The 21,028-nt window shown below is 38.8% G+C and overlaps 2 protein-coding genes across 9 annotated transcripts in view; both read left to right on the top strand.

Moving 5' to 3' along the window:
• Positions 1-6,253, top strand: part of ALG5 (ALG5 dolichyl-phosphate beta-glucosyltransferase) — a 42,804-nt gene extending 36,551 nt beyond the window's left edge. For 3 of the 6 annotated variants that reach the window (XM_081046984.1, XM_081046981.1, XM_081046982.1), the window contains exons 9-10: positions 3,324-3,409; positions 4,685-5,137. In XM_081046984.1, the coding sequence (XP_080903110.1) occupies positions 3,324-3,409; positions 4,685-4,743 (145 nt within the window). In that variant the 3' untranslated portion in view covers positions 4,744-5,137. Of the gene's footprint in view, positions 1-3,323; positions 3,410-4,684; positions 5,138-5,979 lie in introns of those variants that run through there. The other 3 variants (XM_081046980.1, XM_081046983.1, XM_081046979.1) reach the window with 3 other exon arrangements.
• A 12,876-nt stretch (positions 6,254-19,129) lies between these two features.
• The window catches only part of SMAD9 (SMAD family member 9), an 81,505-nt gene continuing 79,606 nt past the window's right edge, over positions 19,130-21,028 (top strand). For 2 of the 3 annotated variants that reach the window (XM_081046889.1, XM_081046890.1), the window contains exon 1: positions 19,179-19,314. The gene's annotated coding sequence lies outside the window, so the exon portion shown is untranslated. Of the gene's footprint in view, positions 19,315-21,028 lie in introns of all 3 variants that reach the window. The other variant, XM_081046891.1, reaches the window with a different exon arrangement.

Genomic DNA, 21,028 nt, shown 5'->3' with positions numbered 1-21,028 from the left:
CTTGGAGACATGTCGTTGGCTGCACCTTTCTAGTTCTTTGGCCTCCTACACAGCTCCTGTCGTCCATCTCCTTTTCCTTGGTTTACAGCCCTATTGTACTAGAGTACTCTGTTAATCTTACTAAAAGTAGAAGAAAGGAATTTTGGATGTTTTATGTGGAAAACTATCTTTATTCTACTCTCACACTTGTTTAATAGTTAGCTGGAGAAAAAAATTATGGTTTGAAATCATTTTTCCTCAGGATTTCAAAGCATTGCTGTTGTCTTTGGCACTCTGTTTCTGTGGAGAAGTTCCGTTCTGTAGATAATCTGAATCTTAATTCTTTGTCTATGGTGTGTTGTTTCCACCCACACCTTTGGAAGCTTTTTCTTCATAGTGTTTTGAAATATGATTCTGGTACTTCATGTGGCTCTTTTTCATTTACTTTATTGAGTACTTAGTAGGTCATCTAAATCTGGAAACTCCATGCCCTTTAGTTCTGAGAAATGTTCTTTACATTTAACAATCTTTTCTTACTTTTTTCTCTGTCCTCAAAACAGATGTGGAACCTCCTTATTGATCCTATAATTTCATGTTCTCTCTTTTTTTCCATTTTTCTTCTTTTGAAGAGATTTTCTCAATTTTACCATTCAACTCTCCTTTTGAATTTTTATTTCTGCTCTCAAAATTTTAATTTCCTTTTTGTTTTCCAGTATTCATTGTTTAAAAATCTATTCTTGTTTCATGATTACAGTATCTTCTACTACTTCTTTTAATCTCATTTAAAACTTTGACATTTTCTACTTTCCCTGTATTGTTTGTTGCTCCAGTTTTTTTTTTTAATCTTGTTTTTATCATTAAAGTCTATCTTCAAATGTCTTTACTATGATACTTAAAAAGCTCATCAGAAAGTGTGTTCATGGTCAAAGCCTCTGATTATCTAATAGACTTCACCACAGATTAAATAGTGGGGCCATTTTTTGTGCGAAATTCACACCTGTCATTATCTTTTGGGCTAGTCATTTTCATTAAAGAGATCCTTCAATCTTCTGCTTAGGAAATATGAACCAACTGGAGGAAAGGAAAATCTTATATGGATTTTCAGTGAGTCCTCCCATTTGCAGCCCCACCTGCACCTCACTTGCAGAGTCATTGACACCTCTGATGCCCGAACCTTTGTGGGGGGGCTCTGTGGTACCTGTTAGCCTGCTTCTGGCCTCTCCCACTGCCATTGTCTACTCTCTGTTACCATTTGTCCAGCTTCTTTCCAACTTCCAAAAAAAAATTTGTATTACTGTTGTCTCCTTCTTCTTGTGTTTTTATTCCATCATTGTTTTAATTTTAGTGGGATTTTAGGAGGCAGCAGTAGGGTACGTGTGTGTCTGTTGTGTTTAGGAGTCTCAACATTCTCTGTTCTCCAGGAATGTATCTCTACATGAGATAATAGCTACAGCAGGAACTGAGTAACAAAAGGAAGCATGGTGGCTCAGTCCTCCCCACATTTGTAAAAACACATGAAGGCATCTTAGTTGGAGAATATATATATACACTGTTTATACTGCTCCTCATACTGCTTCTCTGTAATAGCATAAGGTTCTATCCAGAAGTACTTGGTATTTTATTATAATGTTTACTTTGGTAACCAATTGGTCTCTTACTTATAATATGGTGATAAGAGCTGCAATTAAAAGAAAAAAAAACATCATGTCTTTTATAATTTTTAAGGGGAGAAGGACATAATAAAAATAATAATTTATAAGATGAATTGTCCTTTCAGTTTTTTAAATATAAAGTAATTCATTGAATTAGAGCTTTCCCCCTTCATTCATTCTTATTTTGTGTCTTTGATAAGTCACTATTACTGCTATCCTTAGAAAAATATTGATAATCTTGTTCAGATTATTGAATATCATTAGAACTAACTCAGCCCACTAGGTAATTTTTTTGTTTTTGTGTTAAAGGAGAGAGTTAAGGATTAAGCTCCAGGCTTAATATTCAAACTATTTCCTCCTTTCATGAGTGTCACAATTCTAGTTAACAGAAGTTTTACATAGTCCTTTTAAAAACACAAAGAACACTTTTGTAGATGCTTTTATCCTCTTAAGTAAATATTTTATTAGGATAAGAAAAAGCATTAAATGTTTTAAAAAATTGTTTTCATATAGAATTATCCAAATACTTGGGATTTAAACTAGTCGCATAATGGACAGTTGTGGTAGTATGGCCAAGCATACAAAACTCCCAAATTAAATTGTCTGGGATCAGGAAATAGAAATGGGCTTTAGGCATTTTCTTGTCTGTGCTAATATTTTAAAACCAAGCACTGCAAGTTTGAAGTGTGTCCCATGCAGTCTAGAAAGTGGGGTCTCAAGGATGACTCAAGGATGAAAGCAAAATGGTGAAGGACTTTAGCGCTTTGAGACAGTTAAAAGAGTGTATAGAAGTAGAGCTCAGGAAGGGGTGCTTCTCTTTTTGAGCTTAGCGCCAGTGAACGGAAGCAACTGGATGAGAGAATTTTGTAAGTATAATAGTAAAACTTATGAGTCAGGATTCAAAAACTTGAAGGAGAATAGATTTGACCCAAACCAAGAGGCTGACTAAAGAGGAGCTTTAAGAAAGAGCCTATCTCATAGGTAGAAGGAAGGATGAACTGAAAATTTAGACTAGAGATGATTTTAACAGTGTATGTAAAAACGAGACGATACATCTAATTCCTATGTATGTGTTTAGTTACATTCAGAGGGCATTTCAGACTAGTGTAAGCGGGCTTTTCACTTTCAGTAGGGTACCAACACTATTGTCCAGGATGGCATGGGGAAGGGAAAAGGAAAAGACGGGCCCTGGGTGCCCTGTATGTAGAAAAGCAACCTTGATCCTCTGGCGGTAGAAGAATGGAATCAGATAACTGAAGTGATTGAGAACATTCAGTCCATGAGCTTCTCAGAGCTCTGTTTTATTAGCTCTCTCAGTCAGTTGGAAATGCTATCAGGTCTGTACCCTGAGCCAGTTAAAGCCGGGATGCAAAACCATCAGTCTTGAAAATTTCCAAAATTAAATTTTCTCTTGGGGCCCAAGAGGCCGATTTCACCTCTGGGAGTTTCTGAGTTGTGATAGAGGCACCATATTTCTCATTTAAATGTTATGCAGTGACACACCAGATTATTTTATTTGCCTTGAAGCTCCTGAACTGCTTAGCTTTTATTTGACCTTATGTGAATCTGACCTTCAGTTTTATAATGTAAGCTTTACATCTGCCATGTAAGTTTCTTTAAAACATGCCATGGTAGAGATTCAATTACACTCTATCTTTTAAAAAATAAATACAAATATATTTTCTATTTCAGGGCATTTGATGTAGAACTTCTTTACATAGCACAGTTCTTTAAAATTCCAATAGCAGAAATTGCTGTCAATTGGACTGAAATCGAAGGTGAGTATATTGTTTCTGTTACATCTGATCCTAAGTGGGGGGTGGGGGAGATGTGAGACAATACAGCTGTCCAGTGAAGTCAGCTGCTTTAATGTCCCCCACCCCCATCAGGGCCTCTTCAGCTGTGAGAGGCACTTCCATAGAGCATACTGACTGCCTACTAATCCCCTCCACCCTCCAGCTGCCTTACTGTCTTCTATATTGTTTTCAGTCTTGGGGTCTTCAGTGGGCCTGCCATCCTGCCCAAGAAATTCAGTCAAACTTGCTGCAACAAATAAGATCATAATGATCTGAGGCTAAAAGCGAGGTTGATAGTCTTTTGAAATAAACTTTGTTTTCATCATTTTTTTAGTATTGTGTTATTTCACTACTCAGTGAATATCAATTAAGTACCTAGAAACCACTATGCGCAGCTAAATAAGGAATTATAATTGTTATTCTAAATGTCTACAGTCCATCTAGAGCCAATTTTTAACTGGTGTCTGTACATCTGTCCAAAAACGTAAAGATCTCTAAGACCTATAGTAATGTGAAATCTACCATAATTCTTAATTTCTGTTCAGAAAAGCTTAGACAGCTCTGGCTGTGTGGAATTTAAAATATATTTTAGTCTTCTCTTTGCTTACCTTCGAATGATCCTAAGTTCACAGTCACAGTTGCCTCTCTCCCAGCTGAGCGCTGCCAGCTGTTGGAGCCATTGTTGCCGTAAGCCATCGATGGCTCTGTAACCTCAGATGTTTAGGGACGGAAAGAGGTTGAGAACCAACATGGAAATCATATAAACTGCATGGTCTAGAATGAATTCCAACCTCTTTCGGAGTCTTACTGATTCACTGATTGGACAGTAGCAGCCCAGATCAGAGGGGATGGAAAGCTGGGAAAAGGACGGCTCAGACCTGGAATGGTCAGCTCTGTCGGTCTGTGTTAATCCATGCCCAGGACAGACTCCCTGGGAAGCTGAGGTGGGGAAAATAAAAATAAAAATGTGTTTTTTTTATTTATATCTTTTGCTCATTTGCATTACAGAGATAGTGTGTCTTCTATGAGTTATAGGTACCTCAAATTCCTCATTTGTGGGATGAAGATGATATTTGCCCCTGGTTAATAATAGAAAATAAGGCTAATGTGGACAGCGTGCTGGGATGGTAATGTTTTCAGAAGAAGGAAGCTCCTCAAATTAAGAGCAGTGAAAAAGGTCTACTTTGAAGATAAAGTGTAATTAAAATTATAATGAAATTTTAAACCTTCCTCCTGACAGATGTTATTTATCTGCAGGTAAAGGCCAAGTAACGATTATAACAAGTAACACTGTGACGTGTGGATCAGATATTTAATTAGACTGGTATTCCCATGGACCTGGCACAAAGATCTGGACAAGATTGTCTTATGTCTGATCATAGGCTTTTTTTTACCATTAAGATGTAGAAATAATCTTATTTTTATGCTCTGTCCTTACTTGTTTTGCATGTATTACTAGTTTTCATTACCCAGCACTCAAAGAGTAGTTTTTGTATTAGTCATTCCCAGAACCCTCGACCATGTAATCAGTCCCTCCTCTCTTTAGCAGGGCCATCTGAACTTTTCAATTTAGATCCTCCCAAGTTTCATTTAACATCAGGATGTTTTGGTTGTTAAACATCAACTTTTTGGAGAAGCCACTTACTTCAACATTGAAGTTTAATTCTTTTGTCTATGATTTAAATAAAATTAAGGTGGATGTGTTCATTAATTTAATTGTGGTAATCATTTCGTTGTGTGCGTGTGTCTGTAAATACATACACATTTGTATATATAAAATAATTACATATATATATATATATAAAATAATTACAGTGTACACTTTAAATATATTTCCATGGATTTTGTCAGTTATACTTTAGTAAAGCAGGGGAAAAATACAGAAAAAGAGAAAGCCAGAGCCCTTGGCCTTAAGTCTGGAAATCGTCAGTGATTAGTATTGTGATCTTGGCCATGACACGTTACCACCCAGCACCCCAATTACCTGACCTGTGAAATCACATGGGGTGGAGGGGAGGCTCCTGACTTACTAAAAAAGACACTTCCAAGGGGTAAAGTCAAGGAATATGAGATATTAAAACATGCTCAAAAAGGTGAACTTTATGTAGTCAGCTGGGCTTGGCACGTTGCCATTTGGCAACCACAGGGCAAGAAGATGCCTAGCTAAGATAGTATTTATTTTAGCTGATTGAGAGTTTTCGTGACAATTAGAATAAAAATTAGGTTTTTGTCCTAAATTTCTTATCTCAGATTATTAATCTATACTTGTATTATGTGTAGAAGTGTATTTGATTCTCTGTAGTATATATGAGACTGAAAAGTAGTGTGTAAAATATGGAAAATTTGTCCCCCCAAAATCATTTTGAAGTGTACAGATGGAATTAAATGTTTAACAGACATACATAAATACATACATACATAACCATGAGTAATATAAATAAAATTAAGGTGACTAGAAGCTCCCAGGGGTCATGTAAATACAGTTTTAAACTGATACATTTTCTCTTGAGTTTATTTAAGTTAATTTGTTTTTAATTATTTTTGAATTGCAGGTTCTAAATTAGTTCCATTTTGGAGCTGGCTACAAATGGGCAAGGACCTACTTTTTATACGACTCCGATATTTGACTGGTGCCTGGAAGCTTGAACAAACCAGAAAAATGAATTAGGTTATTTGCCATGTTTGATTGTATTATATATCAGTGTGACATTATTTCATTTGATTTAAAATTTTAAATAAAGCTGGAATAAACCTGTACCATTGTCTGCCTTTTGATGATCTTAAAGAATTTAAACTGCCATAAATAAAAATTTTTAAACCTTAGACAAAAAATATTTTTTAAGGTGTTTGTAACAAGAGTCCGATTTTCTTTTGCTTTAGCAATTTTGTTTATTTACAAGGTCTGACAATTAAGTTCGCGAACTCATCCTAGAAAAAGCGCTACATACCTTATTGCTGAATATCACTATGGTCACCTTCGAAGTACCTCCCCTTGGGAAGCTATGCACCGATGCCAGTGCCTAGTCCACCCTTCTAAGCAATTTTGCAACTCTTTTTTCTGGAATGGCCATCAAAGCTGTCATTGTATTGCCCTTGATGTCCTGAATATCGTCAAAATGTCTTCCTTTCAGTATTTCCTTTATCTTTGGGTCAAGAAAGAAGTCATTGGGGGCCAGATCAGGTGAGCAGGGAGGGCGTTCCAATACAGTTACTTGTTTACTGGCTAAAAACTCCCTCACAGACAGCGCCGTGTGAGCTGGTGCATTGTCGTGATGCAAGAGCCATGAGTTGTTGGCGAAAAGTTCAGGTCGTCTAATTTTTTCATGCAGCCTTTTCAGCACTTCCAAAAGGCAAACTTGGTTAACTGTTTGTTCAGTTGGTACAAATTCATAATGAATAATCACTCTGATACCAAAGAGGTTAGCAACATCGTTGCAACAAGGTCAGAACTTGTCAGATTAATTATCACTGATTTTAAGAAATGTAATTTCTAAACAAGACAGAAGCAATTGTTCTTACTCTAAAGTGCCTTGCATAATTCTCATGAACTTAAATACAAACCACAATCATGTAACAGTGTTCAGGGATTTAAAAAATAACATGTTTATATACAAATTTATATGTTACGACAAGGATATAGGCTTAGTCATAAAGGTATCCACTTCCTCGTACAGTCTCTTTTGTCTCCTTCCTAATTTTACATATGTATACCATACTGACTCCCTCCTTCCCTCTTGAGTTCAGTTATTAGAAATTGGAAATTCTTCCTTCATTAAAAAGAGAAAGTATTTTAATATTAAATGTATTTAACATCAGAAGCCTGTTTTTGAATACTGTAAAGACTTACAAAATAATGAACCCCTAAAAATCAGAATTAGAGTCCTTCTGATGTTTTAGAGAAACTGATAATATCTGAAATTTACTGAGTACTTTATGCCAGTCACCGTTCGAAGCACTGAGTATAAAATGATTACTCACCTGAGAAACTGAGACAACAAAGGGATTACTAGCCCAAAGTCACACCGCTAGGAAAATGGGGGAGTCCTTATCCTAGCCATGCAGTCTGGATCCAGAGCCTACTCCTAATGACTATGCTACTTCAGTTTCTGAAGGTATGAAAATTGGGGATATATAAGTCGAAAGTTTCAGAAATACATTAAATATAACTTTTAAAGGCAAGACTTAAGTGGAAAAGTAAGCTAAAGAGTGACTCCAGTAATTTGAACAACAGTGATAACTATTACATCTGCGTTAGTTGGCTCCTTGAAAACAGAAACCATTTCTTATGCAAATTAGTATTCCCAGTATAATGCTTAGCAAATATTAAGTAAATAATAGTTATAAAGTGAATAAACAAACTTCATTTACTACCAGATTTTGAGAGCACTTAATTCATCTACATGAACAACACAGCAAGGCTTATGCAAGTAGAAATGATAGGAAGCAAATTGATGAATGACCATGAACATTTACAAGAATTTATAAGCCTTGAACCAAAAGTAAAATCCTTAATGGAATTGTAAGACAAAAGAATTTATTGTTCTTTGTAAGCTAGTAATAAGAATGCACATTTGAAACAACAGAAATTTAGAGGGAAAGTGTCAATACGTTTTATGTAGTTCATCCATGAACACTATTAAGAAAGGTTTCTGATATCCTTGATACCAATTTACCTTTCTAAGCAGATTCACTGAAGTTAACAGTATAGTATGTATAGTACAGAATGAGGCAGACTGTGAGAGAAAAGGTAGTTTAACTTGATATTACAGAGCCTGCTAACAAAAATAAGCAGCCACAGCAATAACAAAAATACCAGCTAGTATCATTTTACTGTGTGCAAAGAACTGTGATAAAAATTTTATATGCATTATTCAGTTTGATCAAATTATCCACACCTCACAAATGAAGAACTAGGCTTAGCCCAAGATCACACAAGTAGCCAGTAGTCATGCTTCTCCTGAAATAAAAAATATGAAACAAAGGATCATGGGGCATGATTAAAACAGTATAATCTCATCACCATCAGAGAACTTGACTATTTTCCACCTCTGACTTGTTCTTACAGAATATTTATATATGGAGTTTATCTGATTGAGATCACATCTGGACGATGCTTCTGGACATCTGTAATTCTGTCTATAGTTGGGTACTTCCAGCATTCATACCGTGTTTCCCCGAAAATAAGACCTAGCCCAACCATCAGCTCTAAGGCGTCTTTTGAGCAAAAATTAATATAAGACCAGGTCTAATATAAGACCAGGTCTTACATAATAAAAAACCGGGTCTTATATTAATTTTTGTTCCAAAAGACACATTAGAGCTGATTGTCCGGCTAGGTCTTCTTTTCAGGGAAACAGGGTAGTTGATTCTCTACTTCTAGTTTCCATTTTCTTTATTCAGTTATAATTTCCTTAAGGGTAGAAATCTTGCCTTGTATTTGTGTGTCTCCATAGCATCCTAAATTCTGATTCTTTAATAAAGGTTTCCCAAATGTTTAGCTAATGCTACCATTTCATTTATCAAAAACAAAAACAGAAAAAACTACACGCATGAGGTTATCCATTTTATAGATAGCTAAATCCCCTAAAGAAGTAGTCTAGTGGATTGCTTTGATTTTGCGCAATCTCAAAAGCATGACATCCACAAAATAAAGATTTTATTATGTTAATCCAATAAAGGACCCTGAGTGAAACATTTGTAATTCACTGATTTTGAGTAACACTCCAGTTAGTATTTTGATAGTCACAAAAAGTAATACCTTCCCAGATTTTATTCTATCTAGGTTTTCTTTCTGTATGCTGTATTTTCTTTATTTGAAACCCATCCCACAGTCACTTGACATAGTGACAGAGTGCTCTACATGGGCAAGCAAAATAGATCCTCTTGCTGCCCTCTGAGGATTTTGCATTTTAAGGGTATGATGCCCTCAAATCTCACCTGTAGAACCACATAGCCATATATGCCTAGAAGTGTTCAGTGCATCTTGAATTTACAAGTGAATTTCATTCAGCCAGCATATAAATCAATTGTTTGGAACCCAGAAGGCATTTTCTCATGAAAATAGTGTTAGAAAGGATGGTTCAGAGCAGACTGAAACACGAATAATATGGTTATAGTATAACCAAACTACTCTGTATTAGTTGGCAGTAAAACCTAGCTATGCTTTGCAACACTATGGAGAAACTGTTTTCCATGTGCCACGTGGGAATGCCAGGGAAATACCTATCTCTACTCATAACCTCTGGGAATCCCAATGAAAATTCAGGCACATCAACAGCGGGTTTACACCTCATTGTGTTCTCTGTGGAGGCTGCAGGCAACTTCCCCTACCAAAGAGGGTCTGATGGGGTAGTGCAAGGGCTCCAGAAAAATCAGTGGCAGTGTGAGTCAGGAAATCTGCTTCCAGTGCTACATCAAAAGACAGTCCTGTAGAAAGCCATGAGGGCAGAGACAGGACCAAGAGTGGCAGCAGTGGTCCTTTTCTGGGTAGTATCACAATGTACCTCAGAAATGCTCCTAGGAAAATTTAGGTATGTATACTACCTCTCTCACCCATGAATGTCTACAGTAATAAGATGTAAGTGTGCATCTGTGTGCAAGAGAGAGAGAGAGAGGGAGAGGGAGAGGGAGAGAGAGAGAGACAGAGAGAGAGAGACAGAGATGAAGGTGGAGAGTAGGTGACTATCAGTGCAACTCATTCTACTATCAGATCACAGACAGCAAAACCAAAGCCCCAAGACATGTAGTGCCCGTAAAACATGCCCCAACCATCCAGTGGTATGATTTTAAATTTGAATCCTTCAAAACAAAATTGAAGAGAAAGTACAAGTCCTTAAAGTAACAATAGATATAGTCAAGTCTTTAGAAGAAAATATATTTTATAAATCATTCATTCAGTATAATTATTTTATAAATCCCTTCATTTACTCAGTGAGTACATACTGAATGCCTAGATTCCAAGTATTGTTGGTAGATTTACTGTACAATTAGGAGGAAATCAATAGCCATTCTACACGAAACAGATGCCTACCCTGAAATACTGTACTCAGAAAAGAAAATGTGAAACATTTTATAACAAATCAAATAATGTAAGATCAAGAGCCAGATATGTTCTGAGGAAGGGTAAATCTCTGCAGTTCAAAATTAGGGAAGTTTTCTCTGAATTTTTGTATTCCTTTGGGGCTTTCCATGTACAATGTACCACTTCAATGAAAGATGAAAGTAGCATCATCTCTATCCGGGAAGATGGTTTATGAGTGGTATATCCTCTCAGCTTCTTTTGGTCTGTGTCATTCTGAAATAAACTTAAAACAGAGGTCCTACTCATTCATATTTTGCACTGTATTCCTTGAGATCTAAAGAGATATTTTTCTTAGAAATGTTAATGGGTCAGCTAAATTAAGATAATTATACAATGACAAAAACCAAAATTAATGTGAGGATTTCCACATCTGGGAAGATGGAGTAAATGTACTTCTTCCTATCACCCTTGCTAAGTACAACTAAAAGCCCTGAACAGTAGATATAAAACAAGCATAAGTAAACTCCGAAAGGTGCTAAGAAGAAAGAAGATTGTCTAGGGACCTTGAGACACAAAGACTGACGAGACAGTGAGTTCCTCAGGTTTTCTTTTTGTCTCATGTATCCTAGACTTGGAGCTGAAGTGGAAAACCTGAAAATATCAATGGGCACAGATAAAAACAAAACAAAAAACAAAACAAAACAAAACACCCTGCAAATGCCTCTCTCCTTTGCCAAAAAACCAAGAAAGGGGCAAGCAAGGCAAAACAGAAAACCTTTAGGCTGTAACTGCTGTACTCCAAGCACACACTACAGGAAAAACGGTGACCCCACAGCAATGGCAGAGTAGGGAGCCTACTCACATTCTCACGAGGCTGTAACAACACCCAAACATCCTTACCAGGGTGATGTCAGAGAACAAATAGGAAGCAGGGCTTTTATCCCCACCAACCAGTAAAGAGTCCTCCACCTCATGACATCAATGGAGGTCATTAGGGGAGCCAGGACCTTCACTCCCACCCTGCAGTAACAAGCTAATTCACCTCCCCCCCGCTGGGGTGGTGTCAGAGGAGGCCTCACTGCCTCCCAGACCAGCAGTAATGAGGCCACCCCCACTGCAGTGACAATGACTATGTAGTAAGCCAGAATTCCCAGTCCTGCCCAACATAAGTAGTCCCCCTTCTGTTTGGTGTCAATGGAGGCCAAGTAGGGACCCTATACTTATACCTCCAACTGGCATATAACAAGGAGGTGCTCCCCCTTCCCCTGCTGGAATAATGTCAGAAAAAGGCAGCTAAAGCAAAAGAGTTAAATAAGACCCAGAGTTTCAGCACCTAATAAAAACTGTCCAGGTTTCAAAGTCAAAATCAGTCGTCAATTTCAACTTCAATGAAAAAAGACAATCAAAAGACAATTAAAAAAAAAAAAAGACATCACTGAGATTACAGAGATGCTAGAATTATCTGACAATGATTTTAAAGCAACCATCATATAAACGCTTCAATGCAATTACAAACATGCTTAAAACAAATGGAAAAAAAATAAAGTCTCACAAAGAAAAAGAAGATACCAACAAGAACCAAATGGAAATTTACTCAATCTGTTCAACAGAGAAAGTAGAATTGAAGGGAAAAAAACAACAACGTAGCCTAGGGAACCTGTGGGTCTATAAAAAGATTTAACATCAGTTTTATCAGAGTCCCTTGAAGAGCTAAAAAAAGTATGTGAAGAAATAATGGATGAAAACTCCCCAAAGTTGGAAAGAGACATAAACCTACAGATTCAGTTCTTTTACAGGATAAACTCAAAGAAATCCACACCAAACACATCATAATTCAACTTCAAAAACTAAAGACAGAAAAAATCTTGAAAGACACAAGAAAAAAATAACAGCTTGCCATAGAGGAAAACAATTAGAATGACAATGAATTGATAATCAGAAACCATGGAGATTAGAAAGATGTGGCACAATGTTTTTCAAATGCTAAAAGAAAGGAACTGCCAACACAGAATCTTATATTCAGAAAAAAAAAAAAATCCTTGAAGAATGAAGAGGAAATCAAGATAATCTCAGATGAAGGAAAGCTTATAGAATTGGAAATTCACACACCTACCCTAAAAGAATGGCTAAACAAAGTTCTCTAAATAGAAATAAAATAATAAAAGAAGAAACCTTGGGACATTAGGTAGGAAGAAGCACATAGTAAAAATAAAATTGGTAAATATAATAGACTTTCTTCTCTGGAGTTCTAAAATTATGTTTCCTGGTGGAAGCAAATGTTATAACACTGTGTGATGTGATTCTAAATGTACATAGAGGAAATAGAGAAGACAATTATATTATAAATGAGGAAAGGTAAAGAGACAAAAATGGAGGTAAGGTTTCTTTACTTCCCTCCAACTGGTAAAATAACACCACAGTAGACTGTGATAAGTTATGTATATATAATGTAATACTTAGAACAATCATTGAAAAAAAAAGCTATACAAAAATATATACTCAAAAACACTATAGATACAGTCATGTGCCACATAATGACATTTCAGTCAACGACGAACCAGCTATATGATGGTGGTCTATAAGATTATAATGGAGCTGAAATATTCCTATTGCCTACTGACATCATAACCATCCCAACGTCGAAGCGCAATGCATTACTCACATGTTTGTGGTGATGCTGATGTAAACAAACCTACTATGATGCCAGTCATATAAAACTATAGCACATACATTACGTATGGGATATAATACTTGATAATGAAAATAAATGACTATGTCACAAGTTTATATATTTACTATATTATACTTTCTATCATTTTTATAGTGCACTCTTTCTACTTATAAAACAAAAAAGTTTGCTATAAAACAGTATGCCATGTCACTCCAGCAGCAGCCTCATACATCTTTTGTTTACCATCCTTCTTGATTGCATCATTTGCTCTTGTGCTTTTACCATTGTGTTATAATTGCCTACAGTATTCAGCACAGTAACGTGCTGCTAATGTTACTCTGATTTGTAGCTTAGGAGCAATAGTCTGTACCATATAGTCTAGGTGTGTAGGAAGTTATAATATCTAGGTTTGTGTACGTAAACTGTATGAACTTCACACAATGACAAAATTGCTAACAACACATTTCTAAGAACATATTCCTATAGTTAAGTGGTGCATGACTAGAAAACAAAGTGAAATTCTAAAATTTGTTCAAATAACCCACAAGGCAGCAGGAAAAGAACAAAAAAGAAAGCAAAACATAAAACAGAACCATACAACAAAAAACATGAGGCAGACTTAAGCCCTAACATAGCAATAATAGAGTACACTAAATGTAAATGGTCTAAATTCAACAAGTAAAAGACAGAGATTGGAAGAATGTAAAAACATAATTCAACTATATGCTGTTTATAAGAAACTACAAATATAATAATATAGGCAGGTTAAAAAAAGATATATCATACAAACCTTAATCAAAGGAAAGCAGAAGTGGCTACCATATCAGTTAAAATAGACTTTAGATCAAAGAAAACTACCAGAGACAAAGGACATCATATAATAATTAAAAAGTCCCAATCCACCAAGAAGACATAAAAATCTTAAATGTATATACGCAAAACAAAGGAGTTCAAAATATGTGAAGCAAAACTGACAGAACTGGGAAGAAAAACAGACAAATTATAGTTGAAGACTTCAATACTACTTTGTCAACAAATAATTAAAAAAAAAAACTACACAGAAAATCAGCAAGAATATAGTATGAAACGACACCACCAACCATTAGGCATTTATAGAAAAGTCTACCAAACAACAGCATAATATACATTCTTTTCAAGTATCCGTGGGAACATCTATCAAGATAGATCAGATCTTGTGCCACAAAACATTCATAAACAAATTTAAATAAACTGAAACCATACAATGTGCTCCCCAGCCACAATTGAATCAAACTAGAATTAAATAGCAAAAATATAACAGGAAATCTCCATCCACTTGGAAACTAAACATCAGACTTCTCAACGATCTATGGGTCAAAGAGGAAGTCTCAAGTGAAATTTTTAAAAATATACTGAAATGAATGAAAATTGAAATACAACATATCAAAATTTGTGAGACAACAGCCAAAGTAGTGCTGCAAGGTAAATTTATAGTACTAAGTTCATACGTTAGAAAAAAGGAAAAATCTCGGATCAATAATCTAAACTTCCACCTCAAGAACCTAGAAAAAGGAAAGCAAAATAAATCCAAGGCAAGCAGAAGAAAGGAAAGAGCAGAAATGAATAAAATTGAAAACAGAAAAACAATAGAGAAAATCAATGAAACAGAGAGCTGACTCTCTGAAAGAATCAATAAAACTGACAAACCCATGGCAAGACTGACAAAAAAAAAAATAGGAGAGAAGACACAATTATCAATATCAAGAGTAAGGGAGAAGATAGCACTACAGACCTTGAAGACATCAAAAAGGTAATAACGGAATACTACACACAATTCTACACATATGAATTTGGCAACTTAGATGAAATAGATTTATCCTTGAAAAATCACATACTATAACTCACCTATGAAATAGATAATTTTATTTATTTATTTATTTATTTATTTATTTATTTATTTATTTATTTATTTATTTTTAAAGATTTTATTGGGGAAGGGGAACAGGACTTTATTGGGGAACAGTGTGTACTTCCAGGCCTTTTTTCCAAGTCAAGTTGTTGTCCTTTCAATCTTAGTTGTGGAGGGCGCAGCTCAGCTCCAGGTCCAGTTGCCGTTTTTCTAGTTGCAGGGAACACAGCCCACCGAACCAGCAACTTTGTGGTTGAGAGGACGCATTCCAACCAACTGAGCCATCCAGGACGCAGCTCAGCTCAAGGTGCCATGTTCAATCTTAGTTGCAGGGGGCGGAGTCCACCATCCTTTGCGGCACTCGAGGAGTTGAACCGGCAACCTTGTGGTTGAGAGCCTACTGGCCCATCTGGGAATCGAACCAGCAGCTTTCGGAGTTAGGAGCATGGAGCTCTAACCGCCTGAGCCACCGGGCTGGCCCTGAAATAATTTAAATAGCCCTAAACTATTATGAAAATTGAATACGAAATTTTAAACCTCCCCAAATGACTCTCTAGGCTCAGATATTTTCACTGGAAAATTGTACAAAACATTTAAAGAATTAACACCAATTCTACATACACTCTTCCAGAAAATGAACAGGAGGGAACACTTCACAAATCACTTTATTAGTATTACCTTGATATCAAAACCTGACAAAAAAAGTACAAACAAAATTATATACCAATATCCCTCAAGAATATAAACACAAAATCCTTAACAAAATATTAGCAAATAGAAGTCTTAATATATAAAAAAATATGTATACATCATGACCAAGTGTGACTTTTTATAGGGATGCAAGGCTGACTCGATATTTGAAATCAATCAATCGTATTAACAGGATAAAGGAGAAAAATTAGATATTCATATCAATTATTTCAGAAAACAAATTTGAAAAGTTTGACATCCATTTGTGATAAAAATCCTCAGAAAAACAGGAATAGTGGGTAACTTCCTCAACTTGATAAAGTACATCTACATAAAACCTACAGATAACATTATACTTAACAGTAAAAGAAGTGAATGCTTTTATCTAAGGTGAGGAGGGTGAGGATGTCTACTGTCACCATTCTTATTCAACAGAGTGCTAGAAGTTCTAGTCAATGCAATAAGGCAAGAAAAGAAATACAGAAGAGAAAAGAAGAAATAAAACTATCTGTTAGCAGATGACATGATTGTCCACGCAGAAAATCCCAAAGAATCTAAAAAAAAAACAAACAAAAAAAAACTGCCTCCTAAAATTAATAAATGAGTTAAATGAGTTCAGCATGGTCACAGGATGTTTCATTAAGCTTCAGACTCCTCAACTGTTAAATGGGGGCAATAATTCTCATTTCCTGGGATGTCATGAAGGATGACATGAGATGAGATAAGTCAGGTCCTGGCAGGACAATCTCACAGCACCAGACAGCTCTCACCCTTCACCGCTAAAACAAGAGGCCCCATTGTTCCATTGCTGCAACCACACAGCACTTATTTGGTGGTGTCCTATCCTGTAAATTATTTTCTTATTTCTTCAAGTTTGACAGTTCTCTTAGGAAAACTGCTTTCATACTCAAAAGCTGAAGGAATTCTGCACATAGTAAGCATTTGGGGCTGCCTTTATGATTGTGCGAGTTGCGCCTGCGTCAGACAGCCTGACCAGGGGGTCTGAAATCCAGCCTGCACTGAGGAGAAGCCTGCACCCACAGAGCTGCATCCACTATGACTGGAGTGGGGGTGGGGTTCTTTGGCTATCCGGGTGGTAGGCATTCATACTCACTTCTCAAGGTGTAGGTGAAATTTCACCTCCCCTCTGCCTACCTCTAAGTGACACACGAAGTTATGTGACAATCATTGGTATGTGTGTCTCTCCTAGTGAGACCGAGTTTACTGGGAGCCAGTACTCTGTATCCATATGGTCAGTGCAGGCACCTGGCACTCAGGAAAGTGTTTAATAATGGTTATGGAATGAATGATGGCTCTTGAAGGAAAGTTCGATAGGGAGGCAGAAAATGTGCAGACTTAGGACAGAGTTACAGATGAAATGCAGGAAGGAAACTAGAAATGAGAGGATCTCTAAGTGGAACCATTATAATGCTGGATTGAACATAAGGTACAACAGATGTACAAAGCAGAATCTTTGCATCTCTGGATTACTATAGACTGACACAAGCTTGCCCTATGCTGGGCATAAGACAAGTGAAAAGAACTGACCGTCTCATGGGTAAGGAAGCAGTTTTATAGGCTGCAGGAGCTCATGTTGCACCAAGACTTTATAGTTTAGAAAAGGAGGAGCTTAGTTTCCAAAATTTTACTACTGGAGGTTCCACCAAATCACAACCTGTGACTCAGTCTCACCCCTCATATGATTCCCATTATTTAGTTTTTTGGTGGAAGTTCTAACAAGCAGTAAAATTGCAGCAAATCAAGAAAAAAAAATAAAGCAAAGAGTCTGGATTTCCTATTACAAGGATAGCCAGCTTCTGCAAAATGGAGTTTCAGCACTGAGCCTTGTTTCCCAGAGCAGGCATTTTCTTCTTTTTGGAATTCACCAGGTCTTAATTGTTCTTGAGCATAATGGATTAACTTTCTGTGGTACGTAGGTTTGAGGAATAAATGATAGAAATTGTATAAGTGACATGCTAACTTTTAGGTGCCAAAATTTCTTGGTATGTAAATGGGAATGTACAGAAAAAAAGCAGACTACACACACTCAAGGAATCTGTAAATGCAAGTCCTGCCAAAAGCCAGGAGAATTCTGTGAATTTAAAGACTCCATGCCAGGAGCATGAGCCGGCATCCTCTATACTTTCTAATGCACATAAGAGAAGGCAACTGAGATAGTGACTGGGCCATTTCCTTTCCTAACAATATTTTTTGAAAAAGTGATCCACAAAATATCAATTCTGAGGACCTAATTAGTTTACTTGCAATAAAACTGCAGACCAGGGACAATCTGTAGTTTTTAGCAGTCCAAATGTTTCCTGGTGTTTCACACCCAGAGCAGTCTCAACCTTAACACCTAGCCTGGAGCAGAGGTAAATGGGCCAGGTGTAGAAAGATGATTTAAATTCGAGTTTAACGTTCTCCTACAAGTGCTGTTTTAAACAAGGTCATTGCTCAACTACAACAGTATGATAATGCAAAAATGGCATGTGCTATGGGAAGAAAGCCCAGTGCTTTGAGAACCAGAAAAAGCAGTTAAACATAAGGCCTTGCGTTTACATTTCAAGGGGGATTAGGGCCTTTTGAGGTCTAATTTTTCTATGCACAAGAGCAACTGAATACTGTCCTATGTGGCTTTTTTCTACTTACACCTCTGCAGTAAACGCCTTTTCTGTGAAGAGCTCCAGGCTGGTGGGGAATCAAAGGCCATCAGGATGTTGGTGGCACTTCCTAAACATATTCTGAGTGAGTTTTAGGAGTCCTCAGTGACCTCAAAAGGCAGGCTACCTAGGGGGTAGCCAGGCCCTGAGGCAAGAAGGTTGTACATTAACGTTGCTCAGTGCCCATAGGTTGTATCTGTATTAGATTAGATATATTATATATTACATGGCTGTTAAGCAAATAAATACACATAAGGAAATGATAATCCAAATAATTACATGACTAGTTGTAACCACCACTCACCACTCAGAGTGATTAGATTTTCTTCTGCCCACGCCAGTTCAAAACCAGCTGCTCTGGCGCTGTCCATGGGTGTAAGGATCCCCTTTACTCTGAAAAGCTAATCAGGAACAAACGGCAAGTAGCAGTAACCATGAGAACCCACAGACATGTCAGAGTGGCTCAGGGGGGGTTCCAAACCGATTTGTCGGTCCTGTGCCTCTTACTCTGGTAACAACCCTCCTTCGGCCTCGGGCTCCAGGTGGGGTGGCGGCGGAGAGAGAGAGATGAGCGGTGACCACCGTGGTCCCCGAGCGGGCCCTGCTGGCGGACACAGGCGAGCCTGAGGGGTTCAGGGGGACGGAGAAGCAGCCAGGGCTGGGGGCCCCGGCGCGCCGGCCCCTGCGAGGCGCCCCCGCCGCAAGTTTCCGCGCACGTGGCCGCGGGGCGGGCCGCGCTCCCCCTGGGCGCGGGCTCGGGAGCGGCCCCGGCGGGCGGGGGCGGGCCGGCGAGCAGGGCTGCTGGCCGCTTTCCAGGTCCGCGCACTAATACGGGCGAGGAGGCTTCGCGGCTCCAGTCTGACTGACGCCGGCTGGGGCCGCCGCCGCCGCTGCAGCCGCTGTCTCGGTCCCCGCCGCCGCCGGGCCCTGCAGCCGCCGGGCGCGCGCAGCCAGGCCGTGAGTGCGCAGCGCTCGGAGCGGGCTGCCGGGGACCCACCGCGGGGGGCGGGGGGCGGCCAGCGCTGGGCAGGGGGAGGGATGAGTGGCACCGTGGGGACAGGTAAGAGATGCCCTCCCTGGCGCGCGTCGGGCGAGTGCGTGCGTGTGTGTGCGTGTGCGGCTAAGTTTTCCTTCCACGAGGAAGTCTCTGGGGCTCTTGGTGTGTGGCTTGGTTGTTTGTACTCTCGGTCTCCGGGTTTCTTGGTGGAGCCCGTTTGGAGGGGCTTCGGTGGGGTGGGCGAGGAGCCCGAGGGGACAGCGCCGAGGAGTTGGCCGCGCGCCGTCCTCGAGGCCGCACGCTCGGCTGCAGGCACCTGGGACCTGTCAGAGGATGCTGGTCCCACGACCGGGACTCCGGCCGCGCAGGGCTGTGGCCCAGGGTGTGGGCAGGGACGCGCGCGCTCTTCGCCCCCGGGTCTGGGCACCACCCGGGGCCGAGCACCGCGGATGGGCCCCGCGGAGACCCTGACCCGGAGCCGAGTAAACGTTTGTTGTGGCCGGAGTGGGGAGAGGACAGTGGTAGTAATTGTGACTCAGCTGGTCTCCCTGGCCTTCTGTGTCAGAGACTTTTTACTCTGCTACCTTTGAGGCACGCGCAGGGAGGGGGTGGGGTGGAGGAAGAAAGTTAGGAATGCTGCTCTAGTGTCTCTGGGCTCGCGCTTGGTTTGTGTCGGGAGCTGGGATGTTTGTCTTTTTCTTCGCCTGCCATTCGGTGCCAGCTCTCCGCAGAGGGGAGGGGGGCGAGGTGGGGAACAGATACTGGAGACTGACTGACGCCAGCATTGTGATCGGAAGGAGGAGCGCGGGGAAAACATTTTTATGGAGGGCTAATCGCTGACAAGTCTTCCCGTTACTATTCCTTCCTCCTCCCACCCTTGACTGTGAAGAATTGAAATGACACTTTGGAAATATTCTGTTGACTGTGTCTCTGAGCTAGAACTGGCACTCCTGAGAAATAACCTACAAATGATATAAATCTAGTGTTGGAATAAAATTGCATGTAAATTCTTTACCCAGTACCGGTGTTTTCAGGAAAATAAGACCTAATCGGAAAATAAGCCCTAGCATGATTTTTCAGGATGACAGCCCTTGAACATAAAAGCCCTAATGCGTCTTTTGGAGCAAAAATTAATATAAGACCCGGTCTTATTTTCTGGGCAACATGGTAATTCACAGTTAGATACACACCCTCAGGACACTGTGGATTGTTTTTAATGAACGCACTTTAACAAGTACCTTTTCAGTGTCTTGCCTGATTTCTCGCGTGATCTTTTGGAAGTCCTAAGTTTAATAATGCTACCTCCTTGGCCATAAGCAAGCGGATCATTTGGGGCATCCTGGGTGAGTGAAATGGTAATATTACAGGCTTATCTTCTGCGTTAGGATTCCTGTCGGTGTGTGGGCATGCCACTGGATGTTTACATTTTAAAAATAGCGATCTATATTTAAAAAGGAAGTAAAAGTAAAACCCAAACATTCTCCTAACTCCAAATAGACAATTAAATAAGTGATTTTTTTCCTATGCTTGTAGGAAACCATGAACATGATTTTGGACCGCTTTCAAGTTTGTGGTTATCCAAGAAGGACACTGCAGATAAGAAAATGATGTAATACTTTATAAATACGGAGCATTTTAAATATAATATGACAGAAGTTTCAAATAATAAAAATA

Source organism: Rhinolophus hipposideros (assembly GCF_964194185.1).
Source record: "Rhinolophus hipposideros genome assembly, chromosome: 4".
Taxonomy (NCBI): Eukaryota; Metazoa; Chordata; class Mammalia; order Chiroptera; family Rhinolophidae; genus Rhinolophus; species Rhinolophus hipposideros.
This window is presented reverse-complemented; position numbering and strand designations above follow the sequence as displayed.